This window comes from Onychostoma macrolepis, chromosome 18 (assembly GCF_012432095.1).
Source record: "Onychostoma macrolepis isolate SWU-2019 chromosome 18, ASM1243209v1, whole genome shotgun sequence".
Lineage (NCBI taxonomy): Eukaryota > Metazoa > Chordata > Actinopteri > Cypriniformes > Cyprinidae > Onychostoma > Onychostoma macrolepis.
Window position 1 is genome coordinate 28434185 of NC_081172.1, and position 13243 is coordinate 28447427.

The 13243-nt window shown below is 34.4% G+C and overlaps 1 protein-coding gene across 1 annotated transcript in view; it reads right to left on the bottom strand.

The window, feature by feature from the left end:
• bcl9l (bcl9 like) overlaps positions 1-13243 on the bottom strand; it is a 55067-nt gene that overhangs the window by 13197 nt on the left and 28627 nt on the right. The window contains 2 exon segments of the mRNA XM_058751127.1: positions 9617-10021; positions 12925-12989. Coding sequence (XP_058607110.1) covers positions 9617-9932 — 316 coding nt within the window. The 5' untranslated portion in view covers positions 9933-10021; positions 12925-12989.

The window sequence follows — 13243 nt, forward strand, 5'->3', positions numbered from 1 at the left end:
GTTTTTTGCAATGCATGCCACATTTAACGTCATGACTTTACGCATTTAAGACTTTCTCGAATTTAATAAATTAAGGCCTTAATTTGTGTAGAATTAGGCGAGTTAAGACTTTTTAGGATCTTTTTTTTTTTTTAAAAAACAGCAGAAATCCTGTCATCATTACTATTATGATTTTAAAAAGGGAACTCCAATAAACTATAGCAATGCAATGTAGTGAGAACAACAGATTCGCTGTTTCTGACGTAGGCAAATAAAATGATCTTTTCCGAAAACAAGATTGTGATAAGCTGTTCTGTCATAAGCGACAAGAGCGAATCAAATAATATGATACAAACGGATCCTGATAAGGTCAGAGCAGTGTGATGGCTAGCTTTTCCCTAGACACGGTTCTAATAACTTTTACCTGAGAAGATTTTGCTGCTTCATTTCGGAAGATCAACTTTTCCCTTCTTTATTCTTTATAACCCGAGAATGCGGCGACACATACCTAGGGTTTCGCCGCCTAAACGGTGCAGTGAAGTACGTTCGGCTGCACACATCCACGGTTGAGTAACGTAACGTTACTTTGAAAGCTGCGCGGCGGACGCGACTGTGCGCGAGACGGAACGGAAGTACACCCGGGCCTTTAGACAGCGCACCACTAGCGCTTCCACGGAAGAAAACACACACAATTGTGTCAAAATATGCGGTTTTGACGAGTTACCTTGTAAACGTAGTCTTAAATGACCGTAAAGAGTTTGGAGAAAATAGGGTAGGCGTTAGATCTGGGTCATTCCTGTTATACAGTGACTTTTCTGTCTCTATGATTTACTTACTCATATTTTTTCTAAAATAGCCACATATTTATAAGAAATTGCTTAAATTATACATATTAGGTCTACTTTATCACTTAAAGAGAGACAATAGACATAAAAAATATTATTTTTTTTTTTACACACCTTTTTTTTGATACATGCCTTCAGTTTTATCATGTCCTCAGTGCAAAGTAATCAACTTCCTCTAGAAATATAAACCATGAAATGATAAAAATCTCAAAATATTTTTAAATTATGTTATGGACTAGGCTAAACTTCATCTAATCATACATATAAATCATGTGAAACTATTTTTTTTTTTTTTTTTACAATTTTCTTCATTTACCGTGTCCCTAAAGTCATCTTCCACCCTGTTAGTATGTACTCCCTCGCCTTCCAAAATAGACTACAATTCCACTGAGATAATTTTCAGGAAGTGATATTGTTAATTTTTTTTTTCCGCTGGAATTCAACTGTACAAATGGAGGTAAGTGTCAACTCTCACTCCTACCTTTTTTTTTTAAGTTTTGAAATGTTTTCCTGCTTGTTACACTCTTAAAGTTCCACCCTGTTAGGCTATATTATGGAGAATGTTTGTCCGATCAAAAAAAAACATATCTGACATAGTTATAAAAGTTATGTTCATCTGTAGAAAGTTAGAGAGCTAAATGTTGATCACTCAAAAAACTACAGCTAATTTAGCTCAAAATTTTCCACCCTGTTAGGTCTATAAACCTAACAGGGTGGAATGTGAAACTAACAGGGTGGAAATTCTAATAGAATAAATAGTATTTATTGTATACTGCAAATTAATCTACCTCCATAAAACTTTTGAGTGGTAATGTACATGAATACAATTGTATATATATGTACACTACCGCTCAAAAGTTTTAGATCAGCAAGAATTTTTATGTTTTTAAAAGAAGTCTCTTCTGCTCACCAAGGCTTCATTTATTTGATCAAAAATACAGCAAAAACAGTAATATTGTGAAATATTTTTAAAGTTTAAAATAACTGTTTTCTATTTGAATACATTTTAAAATGCAATATGTCTGTGTTGGCAAACAAATTTTCAGCATCATTACAGTCTTCAGTGTTACATGATCCTTCAGAAATCATTCTAATATGCTGATTTGTTGATATCAATGTTGAAAACAGTTGTGTACATTTATTTGATGAATAGAAAGTTCAAAAGAAAAGCATTTATCTGAAATAGAAAGCTTTTGCAGCATTATAAATGTATATACTGTCACTTTTGATCACTTTAATGCATGCTTGCTGAATAAAACTATTAATTTATTTCCAAAAAAAAAAAAAAAAAAAATTGTACAAAACTGTTTTCAACATTGATAATAATAATAATAATAATAATAATAATAATAATAATAATAACATTAATAATAAATATTTCTTGAGCAGCAAATCAGCATATTAGAATGATTTCTATAGGATCATGTGACACTGAAGACGAGTAATGATGCTGGAAATTCAGATTTGCCAACAGAAATAAAATTGCAAAAATATTTCACAATATTACTGTTTTCGCTGTATTTTTGATCAAATAAACGAAGCCTTGGTGAGCAGAAGAGACTTATTTTAAAAACATTAAAAATCACAATGGCATCAATAAATTCTTCTGGTCGGGCCCAAGAAAAGACATCAGCTGGTATGCTGACAATCAGATAGTGTGCCTGATCAAAGAACTGCAGGCCCTCAATAAAAGGTCTTTACAGGTAGACCAGGCAACATGGCGGTACATAGAAGAACAAATGTAGCCAAATGTAACAAATATGTTCCTTCTTATGATGGTTTTTGTGTTTTTGTTTGTTAATCTAGTTAATCAAAATGAATTACAGCATCTTTATTTTTATCAATTATAAATAAAAATAAAAATAAAAAATAAAATCATTTTTATGTCTGTCCTCGCTAATTTGTTAGTATTTCTCTAGCCACCTAAACAGAGATTTGTTTTGCCACTTGTCATCATGATTGATTGTGATAAGGAACCACATCTGGAAATCTGGATTTCATTTTTTGTATTGTTTTGCAGTTCCATACATTACATATGGCAAACCACGCAGGACAATGACGGAAAGCTCATTTGCTGTTAGAACCTGTTAACACTAGTGTTCCACCCTGTTATGCTCCATTCCACCCTGTTAGACAAGTAATTTTAAATAAAAATTTGAAAGCAACATTAAATGTTTGGCATACCTTTGTCTTATTTTGTGAGGTGAGGAGCATTACCAGCATATATATATGTTTTTGAGCAAAATTTTTATATTATTTACCATCCTGTTGGCAAAAATGGGCACAAAAAAAGTACCTGTTCATAATAATCAAGACATATTCTATTCATTAATAATTGTTTTGTTTTTGTTTCAAGAATAAAAAATATCATTATGGCATAAGGGACATATACTATCTTATTATTGCTCATTATTGTTTAACATTTACATTATTAAACTTTTGTGATAACTATGTACCTGTATATGTCCCTAACAGGGTGGAATACATTCACAGCGAATGTCTGAACAATATACCCATAATTATAATTTTTTTAAGTCACCGAGCTTGACCAGTATGTGTTCCATATAGTTAAACATGTCACCATTTTGGTAGAATACTAAAAACATAAAAATGTTATAACTTTTTTTTCAAAAATTGTGAAGCCAAAATGTTACCGGATACCAGGAATGGCCAATCTGCGTCGTGCATCAGGTTTTAAAGAGACAGTGCTGCTTTTAAAGTAATACCTGCTGAAGTCTGTCATTGATGTAAATCAAAGAACAAACGAAAAGAGAAATCACTCGACTGCTCTTGTCGCTGATTAACTTTTGCAGCTTGAAAAAAGATGAATCTGTATAGTTTGTGGATATACAATTTAGTTTAAGTGAAGATTGTTTTAAAATCACTTAATATTTCAGAGCCTATTAAATGTTAAAAATAATAGCTTTCAGTTATACTGTAAATGTTGAATGGCTATAATTAATAGGGAAAATTGAGGGAAAATGCATTTAATAGAGACACCAGTAATAGTATTGGTATCAATACTTCATTAATAATAGGCTACTAAATAGATGCCATTTTAGCATATTTTAAAATATACTATCTTTGCTGTTCCTACGTTAATTTGGAGGTTAAATGTGAAATTATGACTATAAATATGCGATTAATCATGATTAAATTACAGAAAAATGTGTGATTAAATTTATTTATTTATATATTTTAATCGATTGACAGACAGCATGTTAACCTTTTCTACATTTAAGATTTCAATTTAATGTCTAATTTTATAGGTCCCCCCAGAAAGAGTACGGGACGGGGACAGCTCCGGACCCCCTTAGCCCCCTTCAAATTTTCTGTTCGATAATCTGGCCCTCAAATGAAGCTAACTGAATAGCCCTGGTCTAATCCGTTAACATGGGTGGGTGGAAAAAATGTTTGTTAAAAAAAAAAAAACTTAATGTTTGTTGTTTTTTTTAGTAAAGTAAAGGGCACATTAAAAACATTTTAAATATGATTAGTAGTAATAACTGTCTGTTTCTGCAAAAAGAGTTTCATGGCCGGTAAAAAACATTTTTGGCTGGTAAATTCTATCACGTCACCGGCAGGTGTGGCAAAAAGTTAGTCTTAGGCCCTGTATGTATGTATGTACGTACAGTATATATATTTTTAAATATTAAAAAATAAAGAAATAAATTATATTTTCAAAACTACAATAACTCCACCTTCTACCTTCCTGACAGGTGTGAGTGTTTGTGTGAAAGAGTGAGAGTGTGTATGCACACACAAAAGAGCTTCAGTGCTATTACAGGAAGCCCAGATGACTCAGTTTCTCAAAATCACTCTATTGCCCCGTTATTTCCCCTGATCTCTCTCTCTAATACACACATGACATACACAAAGCACCAGGCAAATGGAAATAAAATAAGAACTGCACAATGAACCAAACAAAAAGAAATGGCACACACACAGTGAAAAGAAAAACACGCCTCCGCAATCCAGGAAGAGAAGACCTGTTATTGCTTTTTATATTGGACAGAAGCAGTTTGGCTGAATCTCACGAGACCTGTCAGCAACACGCTCTGGTCATATTTCAACCCAAATCAAAAGAAAGAATAAGAAGGTATGTTTTGAATAGATAATATGCATTTATTTTGACAATTAAGCACATTCTCACCACCTACAGTTGTCATTATTGTAATTTAGTCGTGCAAGTCTCATTCACTTGCACACATTCAAATCTACCGCGCTGTCAGTGACAGGCACAATTCCAAGGAGCATGTTGATTCTTGCATCTTTGGTATGATACATTATGCACTGCTGCATTTCATATCTAACTTTCTCCTTCCAGAAGGTTCATTTTCAGTGGCATAAAACCTGGTTGACATGGACTGACATTGAACAGCATCTTATCAGTAGTGGCATTCATAACTGTTACTAGGGCAACCAGAACTAGAAATGCAGACTAGCATCCGATTTGTATAGCAACTGCTGACATGCAGCGAAAAAAAAATGTCATTGGTGGTGTGAACAGGGCTTCAGTGATGAAAAAAATTATTTTGGTGAAGAATTCGTTTCATGATGCTCCTGGCAAACCTTTTAATTCATGCATTAATTTTATGCATTTTTATTTTTGCAACAATTAAATATAATAATATAGTCCTACTGATAAAAAGTTCATTCACTTACATTATTTTCAAATTTGTATTATTAACAAAAAAGTGAATAATTAGTTTTTACTTTTAATAGAATCCATGGAAAAAGAAGAATATATGCATTTTTAGCACTCTATAGCAAAAATTGTATTTAATGATTACTATTAATAATAATAATGGGGAAAAAAGTAAAACATCCACACCAATTACAATAATAAGAATTTGGGGGAATACTTAACTGTCTTATAAAATAATGTCACAATAACCCAAAAAACAAAAACAAAACAAAAAATCTCAGTGGTCAAAGTTATTGCTGCAAAATATAATAATTATATAGTTATTTTTTACTTTGGTGTGTGTGAAACATGACATGGACATGTTTTTGTCAGAATCACTAAACCACATAAGGGAACTTGTGTGTGTGTGTGTGTGTGTGTGTGTGTGTGTGCAGTAAGGGACCTGTTGACATTCAGGAACTTGTTGCATAGAGTCTCCCTCCCCCTCAGTCTCTCCACCCCGCTCTATTCTACTTCCTGTCTGAGTCTCTCTCAACCCCCGCTCAATTAGTGAGCGACACACAACAGGACAACCAACAGGAAAACACAAGCACTTGCGCATTTGGCGCTGTTCCAGGAGCATAACATCTGATACACACATATAAGCATATATATACACACACACACACACACACACACACACACACACGCTTGTGCTCAGAAAGGTCAGGGCATTTTGGGGTTGCTGAAAACAGCCAGTTTCATCTTTACTGTGTTTCCAGTTGAAAGGGGAATTCCAGAAGTGTGGCCTTTTTTTAGATTGTTGATCGAGAGATACAGTGATACATGAGTAAAATGAGTTTGATTGTGCACTACCTATTGAGTATTATATGTGTATGTATGAATGTGTGTGTGTGTTATGGAAATCTGCCATAGCCTGACTTTTAATTATTGGCATAAAGTCTGGTCCACGTTACCGCATATTCTGGTCACTTACAGACAGAACCGTCCACTCAGACAGGAAAAGGCTCTCTATACAAGAGATTTTTCATCCAAAGCACGAGCATGAATCATAACCCCCTTTCTAAAATAGGAAGTCGTTTTAAAAAATATTATATTATAATTAAATTATTAAAGCCAAAACTAATTATTAAAATATTATTTTGATAATATTTACTTTGTTAATATCAGAATCAATATCTGGGGCCGGTTGCATAAAAGGTTAAGTCTAGTCTTAAAAGTTAGTCATGTAATTTTTTTATTTGAGACTGGCCATAATATTTTAAATTGAGTTACATTAAATTGTAAATTAGTCTAAGTTAAATGCAAAAATAAGACCAATTACCCCTTTGCTAACTGCTAGTTTGTCAAACTTGTTCTTAAGACACAGTCTTAACATAGAGGCTAAGTTTATGCAACTGGCCCCAGAGTCTCACAAACTAATATCTGATATCAATATCAACAAATTGAATTTTGTAAGCAAGCTAAAGTGGGAAGAGTAACCAAAAATGCAAACTCTTTAAAAGGCAGGGTAGGTGATTTAGTTCAAAAACATTTTTTGTTATGCTGGTTGAACGTTTCTTCACATCCCGACAGCAATCAGTTAAGTGGTCTAAATGTGTTTATATATATTTCTATATTCTGTGGAAGGCGTAGAACCATAAAATGTTTGTCCAATCAAATTCCTCGGTCCGAAGATTACGATTGGCTGTCCTACCTGCCTGTCAAAGTATGTATTTGCATACCTCCGTGCACGCTGTTTGCACAGACATTATTTGTCATCGGTGCGTTCCATTGCAGACGGAGCGAGAATGGAAGGCGTTATTACTGTTATATTATGCGCTGCGTACTGTAAAGTTTTCTCACCGGTGAATGAGACATGAGGTAATCTGACAGTGTTGCATTCAACCCTCCACCAACGCAGTCTCTCATCGTGTCGCAGGTTTGTCTCTGGTCTGCCTGTGCGCGTTCATGTGTTTTGGAGGATGCGTGGCTTTGCAGAGTGATTTGCAGGGAGGGCGGGATCTTGCTTTCAAAGCTAGCTTGCTATTGCTAGCCTCTCCGAAATCGCCTACCCTTACCTTTAACACACACTACCTAAACAATTTTTGTTTTGTCTCGTCTTGTTTTTAAAAGAAGTCTCTTCTGCTCACCAAGGCTGCATTTATTTGATCAAAAGTACAGTAAGAACAGTAATAATGTGAAACAATAGTACAATTTAAAATAGCTGTTTTCGATTTGAATACATTTAAAAAAGCAATTTATTCTTGTGATTCAAAGCTGAATTATCAGAATTCATAATTACTCCAGTCTTCAGTGTCACGTGATCCTTCAGAAATCATTCTAATATGCTACTCAAGAAACATTTAGGCTAGATTTACTAACAGCTCGTGCCAGCGCAAACAGTCTTTTGGCGTTAAAATTGTACTGTCAGGATTTACTAAAGACGTGCAGTGAAGAATTAGTGCTGAAAAGGCATGGACACCGTTATTTTTGCACCTGACCTTATTGAATATGCATTTAGGAGTTTCCCTTTCAGCCGCAAAATTTATGGGAGGAAAGTATTAAAAAGAATCTTGCAACGTGATTTACTAATGTTTGTGCTCATCAAATTACTGGTATTTGAGCCATTATTTAACGCCCAAAAAAAGTGTGCCTTAAACTATTTTGCATTTACTGTTGTTAGGAGGAGGCACCGCAGAGAACAGCGAGCGTGGTAGAAGGGCGAGGATTTTTTCTGCGCATATTAATTTATTTGGAATGCCAAAAGAACAAATTATCCGAATCCGAACATATTCATACGCTAATTTGTGCTGCGCTTGGTAGATTTCATTGGTCATTATGGAAATGAGATGATGCGTCTGTGTTCTTTAATTTGTGCATTATCAGTAAATCACCCGCAGAAATTTCTACACCCATTGGCGCTGTTTTGGAACTGTGCTCTCGCGCTAATTTGCCCGGTTTAATAAAACTTGCCCTTAGTATTATTATCGGTGTTGTGCTGCCTAATATGTCTGTGGAAACCATGACAAACTAGGATTAAAAATGTGGGGTAAGATTTTTTTTTTTCTTCTTCTTTTATTCAATTAATACTATTATTTTATTTTAGGACGCATTAAATAGTCACAATAAAATAAAACAAAAATAAAAACAAAATAAATTTATAATGTTTCAAAAGTTTCCACAAAAACTTTAAAACAGTTTTCAACATTGATAATAAAAAGAAACATTGTTACTTATTGAGCATGAGTAACTGAGCAGTAAATAGTATAAATATTACAACAACTACAGAAGGATCATGTGACACTGAAGATTGGAGTAATGATTAGAGATGCATCGATCCGATATACTCTGTATCGGTATCGGCTCCGATACTGGCATTCTGCCGGGTAGGGTATAGGTCAGACAAGACCGATCCATATCCGATATTGTAGAAATAGAAAACAGTTCTTTTAAATTGTGATAATAATTCACAATATTACAGATTTCACTGTATTTTTGATCAAGTAAATGCAGCTTTGGACCAAACCTTTGACCAGTACTGCACTTAACAAAAAAAACTGCTATACTGTAACCGATTATATTTTAAAATGCTCATAATCAGATCAGATTAGTTACTTTTTATACACTACATTTTCACGTATTATTTATTTACACAATGGCAGTAAATTATTGATAAGGTACTGATTTGCTGTAATACTTCTATTTTCTCTCTTAAATCTTCCCTCCTAAAAGAAAAAATAAATAAATCCTACTGCTTATTTACATTCAAAATGTCTTCTAGTTCTATGGAACTGCACACACCAGCCACTAGTCAGCTGTAATTACTCAGAAAATGGTGAGGCCACATAATTAGTTTAATTTGACATTTTTATGATTGAATTAATTATTAGCTTTTCATCACCTCACGACCCCCTGCAGGTCTTTCAGAGTTTGGGAAATGTTGATATATTTTCTTACAAGTTAGGTCAAAAGTAATCTAAAAGTAATAAGTAGTCAGAATACATTACTAATATGTGTAATCTGTAAAGCTAGTCAGACATCTGGATCTGATGTTTTGAGAAAGCTCATGCTATTTTGTGTATAAAGCATCAGACAGTCAGTCTACGGACTGTGGGCGGCCCGTGGACATTCGGTCTAAGGATGAGAGCAGCATTACGCCTACCTTTGGCATCTGGCTCCAAAACAGGGGTGAGTGACTCTCTTTGGTCTCCTGTGTCCATGGAGACACTCCTTTCCCTCTTTGCCTTGGTCTTCATTATCCCACCAACTCCACCGCCTGATTGGTTGAGGCTCTTCAGTCCAGGGTTGCCAGGAGAAATCTGGTTGGATTTGACTCCATGGTTCCCAGACCCACTGCCCTTTGACCCTTGGTTGCCAGCAGGTCCTTGCTGCTGCGCTTGGTTTACATTGGGGAGCTGTGATTGGGCCCCGCTTGTCACTTGCTTGCCATGATTGGATAGTTTATTTTCAGAGTGCATTTGATTGGCTGGTGATGGAGAGGAAACTGAGGGGGTTGGGTTGCAGCAATACGTTGTGTCTGTCTGTCAGTGAGACTGCAAACAGACAGCTGAAAAGTGAAAGAAAGAGAGACACGAAAGAGTGTGAGAGTTTGTCTTGCACATTTCTAGTAGTAATATACAGTCAATTTCACCCAATTCATATCAGACGCACACAGTAGGACTGGGAGGTATAACAGTTATTATTAAGAAGCATTGTTAAACTCATGTGCAGTTGTGTATCTACTGGCTATTTTACGATGGATGTATTATGATTGTAGAGTTAAAGTTATGAAGCATCTATTTTATAATATTAATTTTACTAGTCTTTTGGTTTTGAAATGTTGCAATCTTATCTATTTGTGAAAATTATTAACTATCAAAACTTGCTGTGTTATTCAAAATATGTATTACCACATGGCAGTTTAATATAAAAAAATTAGTAATATTTATACTAGTACTAATAAATACTAACATGACATGCCATATAACTATATTGTGATATATACAATTACCATGATATAAAATTACTTGCAGTAATATACATTATTTTGTTCAAACCCTCCACCAGTCAAATCCAAGGAAAGTGTATGTTTCACTAAAGAAGTTCTCAACAAGTCTGTTCATCCTTCACCAAAACACACTTAATGCTTAAACAGGATTCAAAGGTCATTGCTAACAATACCTCTCTTACCTCATAAGAGAGATGACACAACTCAAAATGATCATTTAGTATAGCCATAAAAACAGTATTTCAAAGGTATATATGAATATATAATCGTAAGTCTGAATATATCGCTATAAATCTTAATATAAGAATGTAAATTGTGAATATATCAAAGTAAATCTGAAAATATAGTTCCAAGTCTGAAAATATCAATGTAAATCATGACATGAGTATGTATTTATAATTCTGAATCTATAAATGTAAATAATGAATATATAGTTAGAATTCTGACTGTATAACTGTCGATCTCGAACATATAAAGTTATAATTCTCAATATATGCTGTATATGTAAATTTATATATATATATATATATATATATATATATATATATATATATATATATTTTCATATTCATATTCTTATACATACATACATACATACATACATACATACATACATATATACACCCACCCCGAATTCTGGAAATGTTGGGACGTTTTTTACATTTTAATAAAATGAAAACTAAAAGACATTCAAATCACATGAGCCAATATTTTATTCACAATAGAACATAACAAATGTTTAAACAGAGAAATTTTACACTTTCATCCACTAAATGAGCTCATTTCAAATTTGATGCCTGATACAGGTCTGAAAAAAGTTGGCACGGGGGCAACATAGGGCTGAAAAAGCAAGAAATTTTGAAAAGATTCAGCTGGGAGAACATCTAGCTACTAATTAAGTTAACTGACATCAGGTCTGTAACATAAAAGGGATGTCTTAGAGAGGCAGTCTCTCTCAAAAGTAAAGATGGGCAGAGGCTTTCCAATCTGTGAAAGAGTGCGTAAAAAAAATTGTGGAATACTTTAAAAACAACGTTCCTCAACGTCAAATTACAAAGGCTTTGAAAATCTCATCATCTACAGTGCATAACATCATCAAAAGTTTCAGAGAAACTGGAGAAATCTCTGAGCATAAGGGACAAGGCCGAAGACCTTTGTTGGATGCCCGTGGTCTTCGGTCCCTCAGACGACACTGCAAATTTGACATTCTTGTTGGAAATCACAGACGCCGTGTCCTCCGGGCTAAAGAGGAGGGAGACCTTCCAGCGTGTTATCAGCGTTCAGTTCAAAAGCCAGCATCATGATGGTATGGGGGTGCATAAGTACATACGGTATGGGCAGCTTGCATGTTTTGGAAGGCACTATGAATGCTGAAAGGTATATAAAGGTTTTAGAGCAACATATGCTCCCCTCCAGACGACGTCTATTTCAGGGAAACCTTGTGTATTTCAGCAGGACAATGCAAAACCACATACTGCAGCTATTACAACAGCATGGCTTCATAGTAGAAGAGTCTGGGTGCTGAATTGGCCTGCCTGCAGTCCAGATAAGGGAACATTTGGCGCATCATTATACGAAAAATGCATCAAAGACGACCACGAACTCTTCAGCAGCTGGAAACCTATATCAGGCAAGAATGGGACCAAATTCCTTCACCAAAACTCTAGAAACTCATAACCTCGATGCCCAGAAGAGGTGAAAAGAAGAGGAGATGCTACACCATGGTAAACATGCCCCCGTCCCAACTATTTTGAGACCTGCAGCAGGCATCATATTTGAAATGAGCTCATTTTGTGCATAACAAATGTTTAAACTGAGAAACTTTATGTTATCTATGTTCTATTGTGAATAAAATATTGGCTCATGTGATTTGAAATTCTTTTAGTTTTCATTTTATTAAAATTTCCAGAATTGGTTGTATATATATATATATATATATATATATATATATATATATATATATATATATATATATATATATATATAAATGTAATATATTTATAAATCCTGAATATATAACTAAAATCTGAATATAAATTGTCTACATCTCAATATAATAATATCTTTATTATCAGACATGTTAATAGACAGATTTTCTTGCTGATTTTTTATTTGTATAAAAACAGTACATCCTGTATACATGCATCAATGCAAATATTGTACTATTTTAATTATTACATTATGACTCATTTTAATTGCCTCAATTAAATCACTGTTTGTAGACAGATTGTTGATCATTTCATTTGCTCTCTCAGTTGTGTTATTAACACTGTCACTGACTGTGAGGAACTTCCAGCACTACAGCCAGCCTTTCTAAAGTAGAGGAAACCACATCAGGAGCGCAAAGAGTAGAGAATCTTTTTTATTATTAATATATTCTAAATGATCTTGTACTTGTTTAGTGCAGACACAATCTCAGGACACTGAAGACTGGTTTGCAGGTTTGCTGTGGATTTACGCACCTCACTGGGATGAAGGTCCAACAAGCAAGTGCATACCGACGTCTCCTCACTGCATGCGCACTGATCTGTAACACACACCACAGAGATTTAATTATGCTTTAATTTAATTCCTTTATGACCCATTATCACACAAAAACATTAAAAATAATGAGACAGTTTAGCATAATGACTAGAGAGAAATGACAGCCTTTAAAAGAGAGAGAGCCTTTTGGACAAGTGTAACTGTCTCTTTAAGAAGGAGGCTGCAAATAATATTTGGACACACTGATGCCCAGAAGTGAGTTTCCTGTTTAATTTGCTCCGCCCACAGTGAGCAGAA